The sequence below is a fragment of the Micromys minutus genome (assembly GCF_963924665.1).
Source record: "Micromys minutus genome assembly, chromosome: 7".
Lineage (NCBI taxonomy): Eukaryota > Metazoa > Chordata > Mammalia > Rodentia > Muridae > Micromys > Micromys minutus.
The window spans coordinates 75,211,107-75,237,640 of record NC_137976.1 but is presented as its reverse complement, the minus strand read 5'-3'; the positions used below and the strand labels follow the sequence as shown (position 1 = coordinate 75,237,640).

The following is a 26,534-nucleotide window of genomic DNA, read 5'->3' as shown; positions in this document are numbered from 1 at the left end:
CTGGTACATTGTTTCTGTGGGCTAGTGTGTGATATGAAGTAATAGAGAAAGGCTAGGAAAAATGCTGCAAGGGGCAGTGAGAAAGTGCTAAGGTGACCTGGATCTGAAAATAGAGATAGATTTCCCCAGGGAATGGAAATAAGGGGAGAGAAGGAGCTCCTGCAGATAGGTTAGCAGGAAGGAAGTCTGGAGAGAATCACCAATTACATTCTTAAATGTTAAAACAGCCTTCAATACAAGTCACTGCCCCATCTCATGACCACAAATTTGTTAAATGTGGAAGTATGTGTATTAAATTAATCAGTTATGGAACTATTTATTCAAACAAATATTTCTTAATAGAGTAATACATTACATAACATTTTACTCAAAAACAAACAGCGGTTCCATAAAACTCTATCACCTTAAGTAACATGGAGTGAGTGTTACTGGGAGATAGGGACACCTTTAGAAAAACTTGTGTTGGTAGAAACAAAGTTACTCAAGGTGTATAATTTAGGGGATATTGTGACCATGTCTTACTCACTTTGCTGCCTGGCTACCATGAGGTCCAAGTCTGTGAGCCAAAATCAACTTTATGTTTTAAGCTAATTACTTCATCTTTTTTGTTACAATTGGGGAAAACTGATTAACACAAAAGAGAGCATAAATAAAAGAGTTTAAGATGTATTTCAGTGATAGAAATCCAGACAAGGCTCTTTTACATAGCACTAAATACTACTCTATTTCCTACATAGGTCTCACCACATAGCAGTGGCTATCCTGGTACACTCTATGTAGAACTCACATTCTCTGTCTCCGGGTGCTTGTTACTACACCATGCAGTGTGCAGTCTACATGGAATAAACTGAGAAGAATCAGGCAATGCTATCTTGGAGTTAATTTTACCTACCCAGGACCTCCGGCACTTGTACAGTCTTCTCCTGGATGAATGTATTGTAGCACTCGAGTGCCGCAAGGAGGAGGTCCAGCCACTGTAGCACTGCTCGCAGGCTATTTGGCCCTTGCAAGTGGAAGAGGGTTGGCTGAGCAAGAATTCCTGCTGGCTGATCACTGCTGCTTGCCCCTCCTTCAAATGCATTTATGAGAAAAGAAATGCCTTCCATCTTAATAAGATCTTTCAACCATAAAGAAGGAGATTTGTTTCCTAGGAGACAAAATTAAAACATAAAAATATATACACTAGTGTATATATAATATGTAAACATTAAAGAATTGAACCCCTAAAATCTCTGAACCTAGTTAAAATTGAAAATGATACAGAATCATCTTTTTACTATTCCTCATCTTTCTTTATTGTTTTTACTTTTGAGAAGTTATTTCCACTAAGGCCACTCTTTTCAGTTCTTAAACATTATAAAAACACCATCTGGAATAGCAACAAACTAATACTCTGGACCCTGCAGTTTTCTTTCCAACTTACACAGCAGGACTGTGATTTGGGGCTTTTATGTTCGTCATGTTGCTCACATCTCTGAGGACCTGGCCTCTCTACATCTCAGGCTCCTCATCTCAAGAACTATCACACGCCGACCTCCTAGGTTGTTACAAAGATTACAGGACTTAAAGTACTAGCCTCTCTCTCTCTCAGCCTCTCAAGCAGTACTGTTTATTAAGTAAATCAGAAGTCTTGCTTTTTTTCTCAATCAAAAAAGGGTAAAATTTCATTTTACATGTTATGAAAACAGAAAGGGTTAAATTATCTGTTACTGATTATCTTAGACAAGAAACCAAAACAGAATGTGTGCCTGATGTATTAAGATGAGGCTTTTTATTTTTTTTACATAAGGGTGAAATAATCCATTATTTTCACTAACTAAATAAAATCATAATCATGAGAAGCAAAACAAATGGTATCTAAACTCTACAGCAAGTGTCAAGAAAGACAGAAAATCAGTTATCAGAAGGAAAGGCAGATCTACTGACAGAATAAGGTATGTGGACCTTACCAGGGGCTACGCTGGATGCCTGTATCTCAGCTTGTCCCAAGCTAGAGTTATCTAAAAAGAAGGTACATCAACTGAGAAATGTCTCTACATACGAGTGTGGTACTTATGAGACATACCAGCACTCTGAAAGATGAGGCAGGAGGCTTGTGAGTTCAAGGCAGGAGGAATCTGAGTTATAAAGCAAATGAGAGAGGAAGGATTAAGGAGAGGAAGGACAGAAATGTTATTTGTAACATTCACTTATACAGAATCATAATGCTCTTAATTGTCTCCATCCCCAAACTGGCAAAGCCAAAGCCAATCAAAGCTGGTAGAATGATCAGAATCAAGACACTGGACAAACAAAACAACCTCGCAGGTGTGGGGACACGTGACACAGGTCTGCCAATCGGAACTCGGTCTGTGAAGTTCATCCAAAGCTGAAAGGCTTCAGAGTTGTTCTCTGATTCCACACATCCACTGTCATAAAGGTACAAATTCCTTCCCTGCTTTAATGATTTTTTAATTAAAAAGGAGAGGACATACCTGGCAATAAAGGAACAAACTGATAAAAGAGTTCTATGGACTTGTGTCGACATTCTGTCTGGGGCCTCCCACAGTGAGCGAAAAGCCACTTGACCAGATCCAATAAACATAATGATGTCAAAGGTGGAAATCCCCTACAAAAGAGAGCATGTTGTCATCAAGATAATATCCAACATTCAATGCCTACATAGCCAAGAATGTAAGCCTGAAACTCAATTCTACCAAACTAACATATGTAAAAGGCATAATCATTTTTAATGTATTATTATTTGGATGTAATCAAGGTATCACAGGTTAACTCACAGAGATCTGCCTGCCTTTCCTTCTCTGGTGCTGCCAGAGAAGTATTTGCCACCACACCCAGCTTTAATATAGTTATAACATTAAATATACATATATAATATATATAATATATACTATATAGCATATATAGTATATATATTATATATTTGTATGCATATGTGTATGTGTATATGTGTATGTATATGTATATATATATATGTATTCACACACACACACACACACACACACACACACACACATACACTACTGAAGAAAGAACTCAGGACCTTGTACTGCTAGGCAAATGCTTAGGCCCATTTTCTTTCTTCCTTTCTCCCTTCTTTCTTTTTAAAATTTAATTGGCTCTTTGTGAATTTTATATTACACACCACAATCACACTCATCTCCTTCTACCTGCCCCCCATAGTTTATTTATTTTATTTTATTGCTTTTTAAAAATCTTGTTGTGGAAGCTGTAGTGTGTCCCAGTCTACCTTTTTCTCCCCACTTCTTTACTTGCAAATGTTCACTGCTACAACTTATTGGTTTGACAGAAGACCTTTAGTGTCTGTTACTCTATCAATACTGGGACTCCTCAGATGTCCTGTTGTTGCCCTGTGTCATGGAGATGTTGTCGTTTTGGATTTTGGACCTGTAAGACTGGCTCCTCCATGCACTCCAGCAGTTCACTGATGGGGTAGATGCTGAGGCATGTCAGGTCGGAAGTCCTAGGTCTGCCTACGAGATGGAGAAGCTGGCCTGCCCGCTCACTGTCCTGCACTCATGCCCTTGGGTCAGCTTACCAGGAACCAACACAACCAGGGCCAGTTCTACCCTCTCTCCAGAGTGCTGCAGCAGGGGAGTAACATGGTAAGTTCTGCCTCTCTGATACCCCTGGGCCAGTTCTCTCATCTGCCTTAGACGATGCAGGGGGGGAAAGGCATCTCCCTTGTAGTCTACTGCACAGCAAATATAAGAAGCAGGACTGGCTTTTTTGTTCTTCTGACCCCATAAAAGGCCCTATTTCCTTTTAATATGGGAAAAATTTAAATATGCTTAACAGAATTACATATTTCCATGTTTCCATTCCATGTGCCCTTCAACCAACAACGAAAAAAACCCAGTTATAGTATGTAAAGCAGTTTTCCTGAGAAGCTCACCTTTGTGAGACACAAATGTAACTTCTCTGATCCTATCCCAGCCCAGACTCAGATATTTTACAGATGAAGCCTGTACAACAACTGGTATTTTAACTAGGTTTCCAATTCATTAAAAAAAATGCTAATTATCAAGAACCAGCTTTGTAAAGGGATGTTAGACGTTAGATTCAATGCTATTAGTTTGCTTGACAGTCTCATTTAGCTGAGGCCAGGCATAAACTCTTGATCCTCTTACCTCTACTTCCCAAGTGCTGGGTTTATACCATAGGCAGGCAATGGTGGCACGTGCCTTTCATCCCAGCACTCAGGAGGCAGAGGGAGGCGGATCGTTCTAAGTTTGAGGCCAGTCTGGTCTACATAGCAAATTCCAGGACAGCCAGTGCTACACAGAGAACCCCTGTCTTGAAAACCAAACGGGAAACAAACAACAATTATAAACAAATTCATCTCTATTCAGCATCAGTCAACCCCTAAGTCACAGTGAACAGAATGTACTTTGAAGTCAGACAGACTGAGTTCATCTCTGCATTTCCCTTAGACGCGTGCATGAGCTTGAACAAGGTACTCAATCTTCAAAGTACATCTTAAATCATCTTAAGTCTAGATAGGCATCTTATCCTTCAGTTGAGTATATCTTATTGAATATGACATGCCCTAAAGAATTCCTGGAAATGCTGATAATAAGTTTCTAATAGTCATGCTGTTTAAATAGTAACTGACTAGACCTCTAGCTTAAGTAGGACTTGTTAAGTTGAATTCCTGACTAGACCGCTCTGCATGGACACTGCACCGTGTTTTACAACCTTAGATTGAATGTGACACTTATTTCTTATACTTCGAAGTTTATTGTGTAACAGTTCATCAATTCATAAACATTCTAGTTAATTGCTTATCCAACTTGTAACAGGTAAAATACAGTGTCTAACACTTACTGTCAATATGGACACCTATCTGAACCATAATCAAATATCATCATCCTGAAACCATGAACTTTCAAACTTGAAAGTTTAAAATTCTGTTAGAAAACTGACTGTTCATACTACACTACACATTTCTTCTTTTTTTTTCTATTATAATTTTAAGTTTTTTTTCTTACAACTTTATTTTAAAAAGAGAGAGACATGTACAGATTTTTAAAGGCATTTTGGAATAAAAGTATATGAATACATTTTTGTCAGTACTTGATTTTTTTAAAGGTTTTATAGTATGCATTGAAATCTTACTAGTTATCGTAAGCATAAAGTACATGTAAAACAAAACGTAACATGGAAACAGTCAGTTTTCTTGGTGTGTATAGATTGAACATAATGATTTTTAAATACCAAAAATTGCCACAAGGCTGTCGTCTCAGCTCTTGAGTTATTAGTGATTTAAAGTCTAGGTGTACCCCACTCTGAGAGGGTGCTGTACACTTGTTGTTGTTGTTTTTCTTTTCCCTAAGGACTGAAGCTTCTACTTTTTGGCCTTTCTTTCTTTGAGCTTCATATGATCTGTGACTTGTTTCTTGGGTATTCAGAGCTTTCGGGGGCTAATATCCAATTATCAGTGAATGCACATTTCTTCTTTACAAGGATAATTCTTTATAGTTTACATATTCATCTTCAACCTTCTCCAGATGGAGATTAGCTTTGTGTTGGATTAAAGAAAGGAATAAAAGCAGTATCACCTACCGTGGCAAACGTCGTTTTTTTGCTTTGTTTAAAGAAACAGACTTCTTTTCAATGATACGTCGTAGGTGATGAATAGCATCACAGCACTGCTGAACTGTACCTGTATTTGTATCAGTACAAAAAATATCACAGAAAACATGTATCAAGTTATTGATGAGAGCTTTTGGTGCTACTTCTAGAAATTTGGCACTTGTCACTGGGCTTGGACAAGGAAGGAGGCTCAGATAAGAATATCAGAAACAGTGACCAAGAGCTTTGTTTACTTCTTTGCTGAATCACTAACTTACGTGATCGCCTTGCTCACTATTCAATTACTATCTATGTGCGGTTCTTCTTTTCTACTTCGATTGATTACTTCATCTTTGATCTAAGAACTGATCATGTTTCTTTACTGATTTTGGCCCTGTGAAGGCTCAATACCCAATGTAGGAGAATGCCAGTGCCGGGAAATGGGAGGGATGTGGTGGGTGAAGGAAACACTCTCATAGAGGCAGAGAAAGGGGGGATGAGATAGGGGGAGTCCAGAGGGAAAACCAGGAAAGGGGATAGCATTTGAAATGTAAGTAAAGAAAATATCCAAAAAAAATTAAATAAATAAGTGGAAGAGGGGATAATGGGGTGGGGTGGCGTGAGGGGGGTTGGAAGGGTTAGGAAAGTGGAAATGAGGAGGGGATGGGAGCAAGGGAGTGGGAGAGGTACCCAACGAAGTATGTATAAAATCCCAAACTAATTAAAAATAATAATTAAAAAACTCAAAAAAAGGATGTATCTAGAATGATATAAAAGCAGGCTGGAGAAATATAAACCTGCTTCAGCCTCAGGATGGGCTAGAGTTATGCTATAATCTTGTCTGTTTCTCTTTTTCAATTGTCACTCCCTCCTCCTGAGTTCCTGTTGACTGAGCTGACTTGATCAGATTACCATTAATACAGTAGTATTGTAAATTTGTTGACCTACTTTTGTGATTACCAAAGCAATTTCTTCATCTTAAAATATGAAATTAAAATAAATGACTTATATTTCAAATCTTAAAATAAAACCCATTCTCATGACTGAAAGAAGACAGGAAACATGCATGTATGTTGTAAATTTGATCTAACGCTTAGTATGATGTTAATTGGGTTCCCAAAATTGCTCAAGAGTCCATATGTAAGATGATGCTGAGGGTCTCTGCCCCCAGTTGGTTCTGACTGGTCAATAAAGTTGCTGGTGGTCAATGGCTGGGAAGGGAGACAGGTGGGACTTTAAGATTTGCTGGCAAGAGGACAAAGAGATGAAGCATGACTTAGAACCGCCATGCTGGAAAAGCAGTAAGGTCCAGATGTGAGAGGTGCAGAAGAGAGAGCACACCAATCATGAGCCAGAGAAGAGCAGCTCCAGGGCTCCCCTATCCCTAGCCCCATTGGGCAACAAAGATGGAATACAGATTTTAATAAGTAATAACTCAGGAGTATCAGAAGGGAAGTGTTAGCCATGTGGAAATTTGGGAGTGGCCCAGTCATTGAGCTGATTAAGGCATAGTAAACACAGGGCTCTGTGTGCATGTGTGTGTCTTTCATTTGGGAATCCAGCACACTGAGGTGGGTAGTGAACTCTCACTGCTGCACCATGGCCATCTGAGTAGAGGTTGATAGCCTATTGCAACACATGTATATTATATACATACATCCCAAAAGGAATGTCACATCCAAATAGAAACTATATGACCAACAGCCTGAAATGACAGACTATGTGAAAAGAAACCTTCAGGGTAGCATAACCCAATACAGGCCAGAGCTAGTGTGTACACTCAAAGCCATTCCTTATGGGTTGTAAATTCCTTGGCTTGTCCTTCCCCTGTGGGATAAACTATATTGTAGTTTAGTATATAACCACTATAAGAAGGGGTAGAATTAAGGACATAACCACAATTCAAGCTTTATGGCTACTGAGGACATAGGCAGACTCTTGGAGGATGAAGACACAGAAAACTTTTTACAAACTGAATTTCAGACACTGTGTGTGAAAAAGCAATGTATTGCCCCTTCATATTTATCAGATCTGCTAAAAGGACTATAAAAAAAAAAAAAAAAAAAAAAAAGACCATCTCATGGAAGGATCATGTGCGTCCTGGATGCTGAGTGGTGGAAGAATTCTAAGGCAGACAGCTTCAGTGTATAGACAGAACACTAGAATGACACCTACCTAAGGATTTCTCATCTGCATGTGCCAAGGCCAGACTTTCCATATATGTCACTAAGGCTTCAAACACAAATTGTTCTACCAGGGATCCTTCTTCCCTGCAAAATCAGAAAACCTCAGAAAATAATACATAGGAAAACACGAAGAACAATAATAAGAAATACAAACAATGTTTTTTTTTGAACCGGAGTCTCAATAATCCAGGCTGAGCTGGAACTCAAAACCTGCAAACACAGGCATTAACAAAAAAAAGAGTTGTCCACCTGTTGGAAAAAAATCATTTTCTTAACAATAACAAATCAAATGATGAAGGTAATGTAAGATATGAATAAATTGTAAATATTTTTGTCCACAGTAAACTTTCAATATAAAGGATAACAGTTTAGCCTGTCTTTCTATGAAAGAAACAGAAATCAAGATCTGAATAAGCAAACTACAGCATCAGGCATAAATTTTAAATTACTACATATAGGATCAAATATATCTTAATTAATCAAAATATAAACCACTATAAATAGCATATGTTTCTTCCTATAATAACAAAAATACATGCTTCAGGAGTCAATAAACTCTTGAAAATGTTTTGCATGTACTGATTGTGGAAACTTTTTTTTTTGTTTGTTTTTGCAAAAGTTGTCAAGATGCTTGAAGTGGGACTGCTGAGCCCCAGAGAAGTCCTGCAAGCGCTCTCCTACCTGAGCCCATGGTAAGCCCTAAGCCTGCCACATACCCTCACAGGGGAGGGAATGCCTGGTGATCTTGTGGGCAGATAGAGTGATGTACTCTGGGATCAGGTCCTTTCAGGCCCAGTGAGAGGGCCAGGTGACCGCCATCAGCTATTAGAAACAATGACTTCATGACATTTGTAGGTAAATGGATGGAACTAGAGACTATCATCCTGAGTGAGGCAACCCAGTCACAAAAGAACACACAAGGTATGCACTCACTGATAAGTGGATACTAGCCCCAGAAAGCTCTGAATAACCAAGAAACAATTCACAAGCATTATGAAGCTAAAAAAGAAGGAAGGCCAAAATGGGGATGCTTTAGTCCTTAGAAAGGAGAACAAAACACTCACATGAGGAAATGCAAGGTCAAGTAGAAGATCAGGGATTGAAGAAAAGATCACTCAGAAGCTGCCTTGGGATCCACTATATATACAGCCACCAAATCCAAGCACTACAGCTGATCCCAAGAAGTACTTACTGTCAGGAACCAGACAGAGATGCCCCCTCAGGGATTATGTTCATATAGATACAGCTGAGCATGCTTGCATGTAACCTACAGTCTGAACTCGGGGACCCCAATGAGGGTACTAAATAAAGGACCAAAGGAGCTTAAAGGTGTTGCAACCTCATGGAAAGAACAACATTATCAACCAAACAAACCCTCTAAAACTCCCATGGACTAAAACACCAACCTCTGTGCACACCGTGATAGACCTATTGATCCAGTTGCATATGTAGTTGAAGATAGTGTCTGGCATCAATGAGAGAAGAGGCTTTTGGTTCAGGGAGGGCACAGTTTCCCAATGTAGGGGAATGAATGCCAAGGCAATGGGGTGGAGAGGGTGATTAGGAGGGAGTGCACCTTTGTGAAGGCAAGTGGAGGGGGAGGGAGGATGGGAGCAGGACAGGGGAAAAGGGATAACATCTCAAATGTAAATACAGAGTATCTAATTTTAAAAAATAAAGAAAAAAGAGAGATGCTTGAAGTGCTAGTCAGTTGGTGAGACATTGTAAACATACTGGATGAGGCAGAATGTAACGGAACTGCTCAGCTTTAGAAATCATTGCCATATGATGTGCAGCAGGACACTGTGGAGGAGAACTGGGCTCCTGTGCTGATCAGTGTCAGCAGCGGGTCTTGCAGGTTTCAGTGCATCTTATCAATTTGCTAAACACTCTTATGCGATACAACAGTTCTGTTAGGACTCAGAAAGCTATAGTGTGGCAGTTCTCAACTTCTGGATTGCAACCCTTTGCGGGTCAAATATCAGATATCCTGCATATCAGATATTTACATGACGATTCATAACAACAGAAAATTACAGTTATGAAATAGCAAGAAAATAATTTTATAGTTACGTGTCTATATTAAACTTGAGGAACCGTATTAAAGGGGTCACAGCATTAGGAAGGTTGAGAACCACTGCTGTAGAGGATCAAGCTAGCACCAAATTACCCACCAATGACCATAACCTGTTTAGGTGGTAGTTTGATATTGGGAGGAATCTGGAGCTGTTTCAAACTGAGGCGCTGATCATCATTGGATGCTACACTCTGTATGTCACACTCCAAGTTCATTGTTCTATAGAGCAACATTTTCTTTTCTTTTTAATTCCAGTCAGTTCAAGAGTCTTTACCAAACTGCCAAATGGCTATTGAATGGCCCATGCTGTATTCTTTGGCAGCTTCTTCTGCACTAAGCTGTAAGAGGCTCAGCCTCGGTCACTGTTCTCACTTGGTGACTGTGAACCTCCGAAGGCCAGGCTATTATCCTTCTTCCAGGCTGTCCCTTCTGGAAAACATTGGAATACCTACTGCACTACACATTCCAAGGACCTAAGCCAAACGTGCTGTGTGTGCCAGTGGTCTTCTCTACTGTCCACTTTTACCTCAAATAAGAACTGCTTACATTTGGTTTTGGTGCAATATCATTTCTAGTATAAAGTAAATGTGAAATAAAAAACAAGAATAGGTCATTAGCCAAATAACAAGGTGAGAAACTCATATTATAATGATGTAAAACAAAGGCCAGAAAGGCGCTCAGCAAGTGAAGGTGCTGCTGGCTGCCAAACCTGATCTCAGTTCAAGCTCAGAAACTCATACAGTGGAAGAAAGAATCAGTCTCTCAGAACGTGTGGCCTTGTTAGAGGAAGTGTGTCATTGGGGATTGGCTTTGGGGTTTCAAAGACCTAAACTAGTTTCAGTGTCTCTAGCTTTTCCTGTGGACCTGTATGCAGAGTTCTCAGGTCTTTCTTGATCACTTTGATCATTATGTCTACCTGCACATTGTCATATTCCCACCATGACACTAATGGACTAAACCTCTGAAAGTATAAGCCAGCCCCAATTAAATGTTTCCTTTATAAAAGTTGCTATGGTCACAGTGTCTCTTTATGGCAATAGAACATTTACTAAGATAGTTGTTCATGTTCTCTTATTTTCTGAAGCAGCGATGGCATGATGTCCTACTCGAAAATAAAAGACAAAAGCCTACAATGACCTAAAAGAACCTTAGCTTACATTTTTAAACTTATCTAGTCTTCTTTTCCTTCTGTTAATGTGCTGTAGTTACACTAATGTCCTTTTTCTGAAAACACCAAGCCTTTTCCCACCTTAGGGTAATCTGCCATAGAAAAACTACGCCAGATGAGACTACTCATTTTTCTCTTTTGTCTTTTCAAATAATTCATCAACAAGTGTCATGATAAATACTTTGTTTATTCTTTGCATTGTTTTTTCTATATCAATAAGAATTGTCTGTTACATTTATTGCTGTAAGCCTTTTAATAATGGCATGTAGCAAACCATTGATTAATACATTGATAAATTGGTGAATAAATGATAATAAATGAAAAAAAAAAGAATCAGTCTCTCAGATAGTCATCTGACTTCCACACATGTGCTATGACTTAAATGCACACACACATACACACACACACACACACACACACACACACACACACACACAAACTAAAATACTAAAGCAGGGTGTGGTAGAGCTGGGGAGATAGTAGGAGCCTGGTCTACAGAGAAAATCCCAGTTCCAAATTACAATTAATTTTGGAAACTACAATAATTTTGTACCAACTTAGTTATAATAATGAACACAAACAATTCTATTGATGGCTATAGCAATTAATTGTGTGTAATAACATCTTAGCCAATAATAGAATTTATGTATAAGAACAATCTCATCAGATGATAATATCTGGTCATCAAATTTGGACAAGTATGCCATTTTGATCATATAATGACAAAAACACCTAAAGACATGTTTCTCTGACAGTTCCATCATGTTTGTCTGTGAAGCATAGCCTTATGAGGGTATCAAGCACCAAGAGCTGGCAGAGAGCCGCTTTCACTCGACTTCTCCAAAGTGCCAAGTTTAGGCTTATATGTGTAAATGAAAGTATGAGGAAATGAAAGTATGAGGAAAAGAAAGCAAGTGATATAAATTTTGAGGAGGGTAACTATGTTGCAGGGCAAGTTTCCACACACGCCTGTAAAGCTCTCATCAAGGACAGACCTAGATGTGAAGGTGACCTGAGATCAATCTAATCCTCTCCTTGGTGTTCACACCTCCCAGTGGAAACTGCAGGGCAGTCTGATAGATGAAATGCCTGTAGGTGCATTTTAGGTGGGGCAAGAAGTCAGCTGTAAGGCTGACACTCCCTGCTTTGCTGTGATATAAAGTGAGTCTCCTTCCGAACTCAAAAGGTCAGTTTTTGCTGCTCTGGACTGAAGAGCCTGTTTCTCAACTTGGAGAGTGGGTACGTGGCAATCTGGTTTACTACTATCACTCTATAAACATTATATATTTTATGCATTCATCTGTATACTCAGGTCATCTCATTTAAAATGCTACATAAATAAGATATGGCATCATGCTCTAGTTAATTCTCATATAAATATGCACGTGGATTCCCATCTATCCCTCCATCTTACTTCTATTGGTCTCCTCTGTTTCTCAGCTGCCATTTTCTAGAAAAAACTTTTCTGACCAAAGTCGTAATCTATTCTGAGCAATCACTATTTAAGAGAATTAGTTAAAGGCATAAAGCTTTACATGTATCTCTTCTAGCATCTTTCTCAATTGTAGCCCTTCTGAAGAGCTATGTTAGATCTGCAATATTTGGCACAGTGCCCGGCATATAATATTCTTTTTCTCCAAAGCCTTCTTCTGACCAGAGGTATATGTGCTCCTAACAGTGAGTCATCCTTCAGCTCTCACACACAGTACCCAATGCTGAATGAACATTAACTGGTGAATATATACACACCATCTGTCTTACAGTACTCAATGTCGTTCTTGGACATTTTGGAATAGCCAAAGTTTGAATTCACTTTGCACTCCCATAATTGCAGAAATTCTATATCATTAGAAGTGCTTTCCACTCTTCGACCATAGCAGACATACCTGGCTCACCTCCCCATTACTCTGAACACAGTGTAAAACTACCGAAGTTCTTCACCACCTCATAGGGTAAGCTTATGAGGGAGAGGTTCTTGCAACTTTAACTCCACCTTCTTATCCTAAAGAATTTGGCTGATTCTCATTCATCCTTTACATGGTCCATCTCTGAGAAGTGTTCACTAACTCACTATACACATTCTTCAAAAGATCATGCACATGTGTCTTTGGTTCTGGTCTCAAAACATATTTGGAAGTGTTTCTCCACAGTTTCTAAAATTCTTAAATGCACACCATCTATCACATATTTATATAATAAATGCTTTACATAAAAATCCAAACATCAGGGTACTTTTCAAAATTGCATTAAAGGTTTCAGGAGCTGTCTTACACACTGGCACACACAGCTTACATACCTGAATTCCTTGTAGATGTGATTAAAAGCAAGTGCTGCACCTAGCCTCTTGAAAGCATTAGGATGAAGTGCAAGGCTGTAGAGCCGTTTGAAAAGTGACTTGCTGTTTACTGGGCTCTTCTCTTGCTGCTGAGGTGTTGTTTGCTTAATGGACCATTTGAGGAATTCTTGAACACATCGTCCACAAAAATCTCTTAAAGTACTATCAACAGGGTCCACAATACCATCCTTAATCAATACAAGAACAGCTTTATCATGGTTACTGTTATACCTATAGAATGATTAATGGTTTTGTGTGAACATATATTAACATTCAGGAAGCTAAGGCAAGAACATTGTGAGTTTGAGATTAACCTGGGATACACAGTAAGTTCTAGCCTAGCATGGGCTACAGCCTAAACTATAGACCTTAACTTAAAAAAAAAAAGAATTGTCGAGTGACTCTTCACTTCCCATAACAAGATCTAGAATCTGGGTGAGCGTCTGAGCGCACTGAGCAAACAGGGCTCTGTGACTGTGCTGTGTGTCTTACACAATAACGTAGTCACACTGGGTCCTCATAACTATACCACATTTCTTCTTTCCTAATGCTCATGTCAGTTTCCATGTTTATGCTGGCTCCAGACTAACAGACTGTCACTCAGATCAGTTTCTAAGAACAAAGAATTAAAGGATGTTTGAACAAGCTCATTAGACTTTTCACTGGAATTTTTTTTTTTTTTTTTTTTGCTATTTTTCTTTTATTTATCATTTTATTTACTTATTTTTTTTTTCAGTTTCTTAAAAGCAGGATCCTGTATGGCCGAAGCTTGTATAGAATTACTATGTCACTGAGTGGTACTAAGCTCAAATCCTCCTGTCTCTGCCTTGTGTCAAAATCACAGATGTGTGTAATGTTGAAATTGAAAAATAACTGAAAAACCCACATAAAATAATATTTTAAGGAGTCAAAATTATTCCCACAAACTCAAAATTAAAATAAATATGCATCAAAGACCACTATAGCCTTAGCTCACTGAACCAGTGATCAGACCCTAATTAATACCTCTATTACCTCAGGAAAAGTGTGATATAAAAGCCTTTAGTTGATGAATCTGAATGCAAGAAAAAAATTAGATAAATTAAAATTTCCCTTTACTCTTGAATTAAATACTGTACCATGGATTTAAAAAAAAAAAACTACTGCTATTGATAAAAAATATTTATACTTCTTACACATAACACATTGTTTCTCTCTTTACCACATACTTTGGGGGGAGGGTATTCAAGACATGGTTTCTCTATGTAGTCATAGCAGTTCTGGAGCTCACTGTAGACCCAGGAGGGCCTTGAACTCATGGAGATCTGCCTGCCTTTGCCTCCTAAGTGCTGGGATTAAAGGCATGTATCCCCAACACCTTGCATGCATATAATTTTTTAACTTAAAGCCAGTTAAAAAGTAGAATAAAAATACACATTGACTAAAACTTATAAATATTAAGAACATCACTTATCAAAATAAATATGGTACTGTGTCCAAAACTAAAATTAACAGTCTCTATAGCAAAAGGCTATATTTTGGTGTGTTAACAAGGAACTTTTCCTACAGATCAAAATGTACACTAAATTTCTGCAGTCAATTGGAATGAAAGTACAGAATTCCAAATACTACTTACCAGAATGGCTTCTAATAAGGCAACAGTATCTTGACTTTCAAATTTCTTATTGTTAGTAAACCAGTGGATCAGCTGCATAACAAGTGGTTCATAGAGCTGCCTTGTCACCTGAAGAGACAATCTCTAATGCAGTTTACAGCCCTCATAAAGCAGTAAATGTACACTGAAAAGTAAACATTTACAGGGCTCTTTTAACAAAGCTATTATTATCATTAGTTTCTTTTTCTAATTCAGTTCCATGATGAACACAACCTTAAGAGTCCAGGAAAGGAATACATACATACTATGATCAAATTATAAAGGCAATTAAGATACTGTTAGTACAATTTGTCAGGGCCTACCAGTGTAAGTCTACATCTATACACCCTCATTAAGCCTAAGATCTAGCTTAGGACTCACACCAAACAGCCTGGACTGTGCCATTTATAACCTATAGACTCTTCACACATCATATCTAGTCTCTGCCCAGCCAGGTCCTTCACCTCTTGGACCCCTCCATAACTTTTCCATCTCCCAGATCTATCCCTGGTGCTGGGCCTAGTTTGGATGGTCCTGCTTGCCTTTCCAAATGGGCCTACCCACGATCCCCAGGTTCCTTCCTATGTTGCTACCAACTAAATCACATCTATCCTCTCATACCAGCCAGATCTTACACATTTTAGCAGGTGACTCTTCCTGGTCCTCCCTTTTACCCTCTCTCTGCAACACCACAGGTCTAGTGCAGTACACACATTCAGTACCTCTAGTTGAACCTGGATAGCACTGTTTGAGTCACCTATAATGGAAAGGCCCCTTGCACAGCAATCCCACCCTGATCCCCATGCCGACTCCCAAAACAAACCATCAGCCCTACAGAAATTATCTTCAATAATAATTGCCTATACAAGCTCAAGGACATAAAATTTAATAGAGCAATTATAAATGTCAAAAAAAGTAATCAAGGAGTTTAGAGAGCTCAAAAAAATCAAAATCAAAACAACAACAAGAACAAAAACAAAACAAAAACCCATCAGAAACATTAGGACTGACTGAAGACAAAGAAATAATTTAAGGTTTTATAACTGAATTCAACCAGGAGGCAGGAACGCTGAGGAACACAAGAGGAAATGAAGGTAGAAAAACCTAATAATCAAACTAGAAAACCTTATAAGTAGAATGAATCAACCAAAAGATAGAATATCAGATCTCTAAGAGAAAGTAGAGAAATTAGACCCTAACAAGCAACACTGAATAAAAACTCCAAAAGAAAGAAAAAGACACAGGGAATGAGAGACACCATGAAGAGACCAACTCTTTGAATTACAGGCACAGAGGATGAAGAATCCTAGGATAACAGTACAAACCAGATCTTTGACAAGACAACGGAAGAAAACTTCCCCAAAGTAAAGAATGACACACCCATAAAGACACAAGCACAAAGTCACCAAACAGACAGAAAAAAAGAATATAAGCTGCAAGAGGGAATAAAAAAAAAAAAAATATCAGAACAACTGATTTCACAATAGAAAGACTGAAAGTCAGAAGAACCAAGTTCTAAATGATCACGACTGCTAATCTAGAATAATGTATCCAGAAAAACTATAGTTCCATGACACAGTCTTTAAAGTTTAATATCTTAGGAGACCAAGCCAAACCAAAATACAGTAAGTGATACTGAACAGAGGAATAAGAGCTAAGAGCTGGTACAAAGAAACACGGTTGTCATGACTAAACATGAACACTAAGAACATAACAACAACAAAAATACCACACAATAACTGCAATCCACACATACCTTTCAATAATAACTATAAATATCAATGTCCTCAATTCTCCAATTAAAAGCACAAGCAGAATGAATCAAAACACAATGCACACTCTTACCAGGGAAGCAGGAGGGTTAACTGCAGATGTGCCCCTTTCCTTCTGCTCAAGATGCAGTCCCTGAACCTGTCCTCCTGCCCCTGCCCCATATCCATCGGATCCCACAGATCTTCCCTCCTAACTTCCCTTCCCCTTCTCATTGCTGTCCCTGCCCAGCTTGAACAGGTACTGCCTGGAAACCCACGGGCCACTATAGCCTGGAAAGCAGGTAGGCTAACTGCAGATCTTCACTTCTCCCTCCCTTCCTCCAAAGTCAGAGCGCCAGTCTCATCCCTGCCTCCGTAGCAGACCTTCTGCTTTTGTGTCCTCCCGTACTCTCTGCTCCAGAGGACCCTCGGTCCTCCCACACATGCCCATCTCCACTCCTAGGTATCAATCAACTCTCAACCTCCAGAAGCCACACCTACTTGCCCCAGGCAAAGCATAGTCACCACACTCTCCTAAGACCCAGAGAGAGAGAACAACAGAAACCAAAAAACAAGACACCCAGCCAACAGAGATAGGAAAGATTTTAGCATGTAGAATAATCTTCCCATCTCAGATGCCTAGACACCAGTGCCAAGCACAGTGAACAGCAGTCATGTCTCCACTTGAGCCCAGCAAACCTAGTCAGCATGCCCTGAGTATTGAACATAGCTAAAGAACAAGAAAAAGAACTCTATGAAAAGAGAAACGGGGCTAGAGAGATGGCTCAGCAGTTAAGAGCACTGACTGTTCTGAGTTCAATTCCCAGCACCCACATGGTGGCTCACAACCATCTGTAATGAGATCTGGTGCCCTCTTCAAGTGTGTTTGAAGACATCTACACTGTACTCATATACATAAAGTAAATAAATAAATCCTTTAAAATAATTTAAAAAAGAAAAAAGAAATGAACAACCTTCAAGAATAAATTTACTCTTTAAGGAGTAAAAAAATCTCTTTTTAAAAATCTATGAAAAAACAGGTAATGGAAGGGAATTAATAAAACCACTCTAAATCTGACAGTCAAAATAGAATAAATTAAAAAATCCAACTGAGAAAAATGTGAAAATGTGAAAACTCAAACAGAAACCACAGAGGCAAGTTTCAGCAACAGAAGAGTCTCAGGCACTGAAGACACTATAGAAGAAATGGATACATTGGTCAAAGAAATGTTGAATCAAAAAATATTCTGGCTTATAACATCAAGGAAATCTGGAACACTATGAAAAGACAAAACCTAAGAACAATAGGAATATAAAGATTTCCAAATCAAAAGTACAAAATCAGAGGAAAATTCCTAACATAAAAAGAGATGCCTAGTGGCCCAACTGCCAGCTGGAAAGGCGGCTAGTACAGGCTGAGCAACTGTGACCAGGAACAGATCTTAGGAACTTCTGTTCCCACCCGGAGACAACTTCAGGATGCAGAGCGGAGCCTGGCCCACCTGCCAGCCGGAAAGGCGGCTCTTACAGGCTGAGCAACTGTAACCGGGAACAGATCTTAGGAACTTCTGTTCCCACCCGGAGACGACTTCAGGACGCAGAGCGGAGCCTGGCCCACCTGCCAGCCGGAAAGGCAGATCATAGAGGCTGAGCATCTGTGACCAGGAACAGATCTTAGGAACATCTGTTTCCACCCGGAGGCGGCTTCAGGACGCAGAGCGGAGCCTGGCCCAGCTGCTACCCAGAACCTGGGCTGCCGGGAGTAGAGAGATCTCTGCGGAGTGCACACGGAAAGTGTACCAGGGACACAGACCAGATACAAGGGAAAGGCAAGAACATATCACTGACAACAAAATGTCAAGAGGAAAGAGAAAGGGTATATCCCAAGGAAACCAAGACAATCTAGCAACACCAGAACCCAGCTCTCCCATAGTAGCAAACATCGGAATTCCAAACACTCCAGAAAAAGAAGACACAGACCTGAAATCATGCCTCAAGACGCTGATAGAGTTACTTAAACAAGAAAGGGAGGAAAAGCAAAACGATTCAGAAGCGTTTAAAGAAGAACCAAGGAAAACACTCAAAGAACTCAAAGAACGAGAGGAAAACAGAACCAAAGAAATAAAGGAATGGAAGAGGGAAATTAAAACAGAAATTGACACAATAAAGAAAACGCTAAAAGAGATAACCCTAGAGTCAGAACACCAAAAAAAGAAATCAGGAGTCACAGAAGCAAGCATTTCCAACAGATTACAAGAGATCGAGGAAAGAATCTCGGGGGCAGAAGACAACATTGCAAACATAGACAAAACAGCCAGAGAAGATGCAAAAAACAAAAAGCTCCTAACCCAAAATATCCAGGAAATACAAGACACAATGAAAAGACTGAACCTAAGGATAATAGGAATAGAAGAGGGAGAAGAGTATCAACTAAGAGGCACAGTAAATATCTTCAACAAAATCATAGAAGAAAACTTCCCTACCCTCAAGAATGAGATGACCACGAGCATAAAAGAAGCCTTCAGAACTCCAAATAGGTTGGACCAGAAAAGAAATACCTCCCGACACATAATAGTAAAAACATCAAGTGCCCAAAGTAAAGAAAGAATACTAAAAGCAGTAAGGGAAAAAGGTCAGGTAACATATAAAGGCAGACCAATCCGACTCACACCCGATTTCTCAACAGAGACTATGAAAGCTAGAATAGCCTGGACAAGACATCATGCACTCCTTAAGAGAGCACAAGTGCCAGCCCAAGCTGCTATACCCAGCAAAACTATCAATCACCATCGATGGAGAGACAAAGATATTTCAAGACAAATCAAAATTCACACAATATCTGACCACAAACCCAGCACTACAACGAATTATAGGTGGAAAACCCAATACAAGGAGGGAAAATACAGCCTAGTAAAAACAAGAAAACTCCTAAACAAGAAAACTAAAAGAAGAAAAAAACACAGACACAACTCAACCCAAAAAAGCAAAAATGGCAGGAAACAGAAACAATTATTCCTTCATATCTATTAACATAAATGGTCTCAACTCCCCAATAAGGAGACATAGGCTATCACACTGCATACATAAACAAAATCCAGCCTTTTGCTGCATACAGGAAACTCATCTCAGAGACAGAGACAGACACTATCTCAGAGTAAAAGGGTGGGAAAAAAACTTCCAAGCAAACAGCTCCAAGAAGCAAGCTGGAGTGGCTATTCTAATATCGAATAAAGTAAATTTCCAACCAAAAGTTACCAAAAAAGATAAAGAAGGACACTTTTTACTCATTACCGGAGAAATCTGTCAGGAGGAACTCTCAATCCTTAACATATATGCTCCAAATAAAAAATCACCCACATTCATAAAAGAAACTCTACTAAAGCTCAAAAAATACATTTCACCCCACACAATAATAGTGGGAGACTTTAATACCCCACTCTCACCAATGGACAGATCAGGAAAACAGAAACTGAACAAGGACACTGCAAAACTAGCAGAGACTTTGAACCAACTAGAATTAATAGATATATACAGAACATACTATCCTAAAGTAAAAGAATACACCTTCTTCTCACCACCCCATGGCACCTTCTCGAAAATTGACCACATAATTGGACACAGAACGAGCCTTCATCGATATAAGAAGATTGAAATACTCCCATGCATCCTCTCAGATCACCATGGTCTACGGCTGGTCTTAAACAACAACAAAGACAACAAAAAGCCCACATACACATGGAAACTAAACAACGCTCTGTTAAAGGATAGCAGGGTCAAAAAAGAAATAAAGAAAGAAATTAAGGACTTTCTAGACTTCAACAAAAACGATAACACAACATACCCAAACCTATGGGATGCAATGAAAGCAGTATTGAGAGGAAAACTCATAGCCCTAAGTGCTTCCAAAAAGAAACTGGAGAGAGCTCACATCAGCAACCTCACAGCACAGCTAAAAGCCCTAGAACAAAAGGAAGCAGATATACCCAAAAAGAGTAGACGGCAAGAAATAATCAAAATTAGGGCAGAAATAGACCAAATAGAAACAAAAAGAACCATTGAAAAAAATCAACAAAACAAAGAGTTGGTTCTTTGAGAAAATCAACAAGATTGATAAACCCCTAGCCAGACTAACTAAAGGGCAAAGAGAGAGTATCCAAATTAACAAAATCAGAAAGGAAAGTGGTGACATAACAACTGAAACTAAGGAAATTCAAGTAATCATCAGATCCTACTACAAAAACTTATACTCCACAAAATTGGAAAATCTGGAGGAAATGGACGAATTCCTAAACAAATACAAGGTCCCAAAGTTTAACCAGGACCAAGTAAACTATCTAAATAACCCTATAACACCCAAAGAAATAGAAGAAGTCATCAAAAGCCTCCCAACCAAAAAAAGCCGAGGTCCAGACGGGTTCAGTGCAGAATTTTATCAGACATTTATTGGGGATATAACACCAATATTCGCCAAACTATTCCAAAAGATAGAATCAGATGGAATATTACCCAACTCATTTTTTGAGGCTACAATAACCCTCGTACCTAAACCACACTAAGACCCTACAAGGAAAGAGAACTTCAGACCAATCTCACTTATGAACATTGATGCAAAAATACTCAACAAAATCCTTGCTAACCGAATCCAAGAACACATCAAAACCATCATTCATCATGACCAAGTAGGCTTCATCCCTGGGATGCAGGGATGGTTTAACATAAGGAAATCCATCAATGTAATCCACCATATAAACAAACTTAAAGACCAAAATCACATGGTCATCTCACTAGACGCTGAGAAAGCATTCAACAAAATCCAACACCCCTTCATGTTAAAAGTCCTGGAAAGAACAGGAATCCAAGGCCCATATTTAAACATAATAAAAGCAATATACAGCAAACCAACAGCCAACATCAAACTTAATGGCGAGAAACTTGAAGCAATCCCACTTATATCAGGGACTCGACAAGGCTGCCCACTCTCCCCCTACCTATTCAACATAGTACTGGAAGTCCTGGCTGGAGCAATTAGACAGCAAAAGGAGATCAAGGGGATACAAATCGGAAAGGAAGAGATAAAAACATCACTCTTTGCCGATGACATGATAGTGTACTTGAGTGACCCCAAAAATTCCACCAGAGAACTCCTACAGCTGATAAACAAGTTCAGCAAAGTGGCCGGATACAAAATTAACTCAAACAAATCAGTAGCCTTCCTATACTCAAAGGACAAACATGTGGAGAAAGAAATTAGGGAAAAGGTACCCTTCACATTCATTACAAAAACTATGAAATACCTTGGTGTGACTCTAACTAAGCAAGTGAAGGACCTGTATGACAAGAACTTCAAACCTCTAAAGAAAGAAATTGAGGAGGATCTCAGAAAATGGAAAGATCTCCCATGCTCATGGATTGGAAAGATCAACATCTTAAAAATGGCCATCCTACCAAAAGCAATCTACAGATTCAATGCAATCCCCATCAAAATTCCAACCCAGTTCTTCATGGAATTGGAAAGATAATTGTGCAATTTCATATGGAATAACAAAAGACCTAGAATAGCGAAATCCATCCTCAACAACAAAAAAACATCTGCGGGAATCACTATCCCTGACCTTAAGCTATATTACAAGGCAATTGTGCTGACAACTGCATGGTACTGGTATAGAAATAGGCAGGTGGATCAATGGAATAGAATAGAAGATCCAGAAATGAGCCCTCATGTATATGGTCACCTGATTTTTGACAAAGGAGCAGTAAACATTCAATGGAAAAAGGACAGCCTATTCAACAAATGGTGCTGGTCCAACTGGCACTCAGCATGCAAAAGAATGAAAATAGACCCGTTCTTATCTCCTTGTACAAAGCTCAAGTGTAAGTGGATTAAAGATCTCCACATTAAACCAGATACACTGAAACTATTAGATGACAAAGTAGGAAAAGCCTTAGAACACATAGGCACAGGAGAAAATTTCCTGAACAAAACACCAATGGCTCAAGCTCTAAGGTCAAAGATTAACAAATGGGACTTAATGAGATTGCAAAGTTTCTGTAAGGCTAAGGACATCGTCAAGAAAACAAAACGGCAACCAACAGAATGGGAAAAGATCTTTACCAACACCACATCAGATAGAGGCCTAATATCCAAGGTGTACAAGGAACTCAAAAAGCTAGACACCAGAGAATCAAATAACCCTATTAAAAAATTGGGTACAGAGCTAAACAAATCATTTTCAGTTGAGGAACACCGAATGGCCGAGAAACATCTGAGGAAGTGCTCGACATCCTTAGCCATCAGGGAAATGCAAATCAAAACAACCCTAAGATTTTACCTCACACCAGTCAGATTGGCCAAGATCCAAAACTCAGATGACAGCAGATGCTGGCGAGGCTGCGGAGAAAGAGGAACACTTCTCCACTCTTGGTGGGGTTGCAAGCTAATACAACCACTCTGGAAATCTGTCTGGCGATACCTCAGAAAATTGGATATATTACTACCTGAAGACCCAGCTATTCCACTTCTGGGCATATACCCCAGAGACACTTTAATACACAACAAAGATATATGCACCACAATGTTCATAGCGGCTCTATTTATAATAGCCAGAAGCTGGAAGGAACCCAGATGTCCTTCAGAAGACGAATGGATACAAAAATTGTGGTACATATACACAATGGAATACTACTCAGCCACCAGAAACAATGACTTAACCAAATTCTTAAGAAAATGGCTGCATCTAGAGAAGATCATCCTGAGTGAGATAACTTAGTCACAAAAGAACAGACATAATATGCAGTCACTGATAGTGGGATGCTAACCCCAGAGGCTTGCACCCCCCCAGAAACAACTCACAGACTGTATGAAGTCAAAGAAATAAAGAAAACAAAAAATATACATATATTCACAAAACAAGAAGACTTTGACTATTTCCATGTTGCGTTTTGTTTTACATGTACTTTACGCTTATTGTAACTAGTAGGTTTTCAATGCATACTGTCAAGGCCTTGAAAAAAATCAAGTACTGACTAAAAAATATATTCACATGGTTTTATGTAAAATTTATTTTAATGTCTGAAAAAACAGTACTGACAAAAATGTATAATTTTAAGCAAAAAATGTTTAAAATCTAAACATTTATCTTTGTTTTGCAAAATAAAGTCGTTAAAAAAAAAAAAAAAAAGAGAGAGAGAGATGCCTATCAAGGTACAAGAACTCCCGAGAACACCAAATAGACTAGACCAGAAAGGAAAGTGTTCTTGGCACATAATAATCAGAACACTAAACATACAGATCAGAGAAAAAATATGAAAACTGCAAGAAAAAAAGACCAAGTAACATATAAAGGCAGGCCTGCGGGAATTACACCTGACTTCTCAATGGAGACTCTAAAAGCCGGGACAGATGTCCTCCTAACTTTACGAGATTACAGATGTCAGCCCAGACTACTACACCCTGCAATGTTTTCAGTCACCATAGATAGAAAAACAAGACATTCTATGATAAAACCAAATGTAAGAAATATCTACAAATCCAGCCCTACAGAAGGTGCTGGAAGGAAAACTCCAATCAAAAGAGGTTAACTACACACAAGAAATTGCAGAGAGTAAATAACCCCAAACAGGTAAAACCAACAGCAGAATCAGTTAGTTACATACATACCACCACCACCACCACCACCACCGCTAACACCACCACTACTAATACCAACACCAACACCACCACCAACAACAACACCAACAACAACAAAACTACCACGACCACCACCACCAACAACAACACTACCACCACTACCACCAACAACAACAACACTACCACCACCAACAACACTACCACCAACAACAACACTACCACCACCACCAACAACAACAACACTACCACCAATACCAACAACAACAACAACACTACCACCACCACTACCACCACCACTAACAACAACAACACTAACAACAACAACAGCAAGACAAAAACAGAAATGGAAGCAGCATAATTTGTCATTGATATCTCTCAACATTAATGGTCCAAAAAGCCAAAACAATAAAAGACACAGACTAAGAGAATGGATAAGCAAATAGGACCACCCTTCTGCTGCATCCAAGAAACACACTTTCACATCAAGGATTGACATCTCAGGGTAAAAAGATAGAAAAAAAATTGCAAGAAAGTGGACCTAAAAAGCAAGCTGATGTAGGCATTTTAGTAACTGATAAAATAAATTTCAAATTAAAATTAATCAGAAAAGATATGAAAAGATATTATATACTAAAAGGAAAACTCCAAGAGGACACTGAAATTCTGAGCATCCATCTATGGACCAAACTCAAGTTCATAAAAGAAACACATCTACAACTTAAATCACATATTGAGTCTTACACAGTGATAGTGGGAAACCTCAATAACTCATTCTCACCAAAAGTCATCCACACAAAAATTAAACTGGGAAATGCTGTGCCAACTGGCGTTAAAAATTAAATGTATGTAACAAGTATTTATAGAACATTTTACTCAAACACAAAAGAATATACCTTCTTCTCAGCACCTCATGGAACATTCTCCAAAACTGACCACATACTCAGATACTAAGCAAGCATGAACAGACAAAAGAAAATTGAAATATCCCCTTCATCCTATCTGATCATCTCAGATTAAGTCTGGATACCAACAACAAAAACAAAAAGCTTTCAAATTCAAGAAAACTGAATAACTTTCTACTGAAGAAAAAGTAGGTCAAAACAGAAAATTATTAAAGAAATCAAAGACTATCTAGAATAGAATGAAAATAAGATATGACACTCCCAAGCTATGAGACACAATGAAGGCACACTGGACTAAGGGCCCTATCTTTACTAAATGACTGCTGTCTGGTCAGTCTTAATCTCAGAGTCTGCAGGAAAAATCCAGTCCCTAGGCCCACAGGAGAGCTAACCACTAAGGAAGAGTGAGCACATCCTAGGAAACCAGTTCATAGCACTAAGTGGCTACATAAAAAAACTAGACCAGAATTGTCTGGAGAGGAGACCTGGGTAGGGGGGTTGGGCCCCAGCGTAGGTAATGGCGGAGAGGCCTGAGGACCTAAATTTGCCCAATTCAGTCATTACCAGGATCATCAAGGAGGTGCTACCAGATGGTGTCAATATCTCCCGCGTCACCAGTGTCTTTGTTTTGTATGCCACATCCTGTGCCAATAACTTTGAAATGAAAGATGCCAGTGATGTGCTGTCGGCCGTGGAAGAGAGTTCATAACACCATTCAAAGAAGCTCTAGAAGCTTACAGGTGGAAGCAGAAAAGGCAAGAAAGACGCTTCAGAGCAAAAGAAGGACAAAGAAAGACAAAAAAGATTCTGAAGAGCAGGACAAAAGCACAGAGGAGGAGGATGAAGATAAGGAAAGACTGGACTAGGAAGAACAGAACGAAGAGGGGGAGGTAGGCAACTGAATGGAGAGTAGGCAGACTGTGGCACGGTGGAAGGGACCCTGAGATCCTGCCACGTGTATATATGAAGCCTCTCCCTGCAAGGCAGAGTCATCTTCGGCACTGGTGCCTGAGATCCAAATAAAAACTAACAAGAAAGATCAAAGCCAGCTCTTCCCAGACTCAGCATCTGAGTTACAGTAACCTGTTTTTGCTTCATCAGTCTGCAGGTTATGGCTTTTTAGTAAAAGGGATGTTTGATGACTACATATTTTGGTATTGCCTTTTTACTTAAAGTATATGGTTAGCTAGTTTTTGATCCCATTTCTCTGCCCCTCCAAAACAGTAATAACATGCATGTTGATGCTGCATTCCAAGTCAC

General features: G+C 39.1%; 1 protein-coding gene and 1 pseudogene across 2 annotated transcripts in view; one reads left to right on the top strand and one right to left on the bottom strand.

Moving 5' to 3' along the window:
• PRKDC (protein kinase, DNA-activated, catalytic subunit) overlaps positions 1-26,534 on the bottom strand; it is a gene marked incomplete at its 5' end in the record, with an annotated part of 200,876 nt that overhangs the window by 107,492 nt on the left and 66,850 nt on the right. Inside the window, 6 exons of the mRNA XM_080918907.1 lie at positions 893-1,147; positions 2,475-2,608; positions 5,587-5,686; positions 7,771-7,865; positions 13,323-13,549; positions 14,977-15,084. Coding sequence (XP_080775033.1) covers positions 893-1,147; positions 2,475-2,608; positions 5,587-5,686; positions 7,771-7,865; positions 13,323-13,549; positions 14,977-15,084 — 919 coding nt within the window. The remainder of the gene's footprint in view (positions 1-892; positions 1,148-2,474; positions 2,609-5,586; positions 5,687-7,770; positions 7,866-13,322; positions 13,550-14,976; positions 15,085-26,534) is intronic.
• Positions 25,792-26,176, top strand: LOC308422705 (DNA polymerase epsilon subunit 3-like; annotated as a pseudogene). Its single transcript has one exon. The product of its transcript is annotated as a DNA polymerase epsilon subunit 3-like (transcript).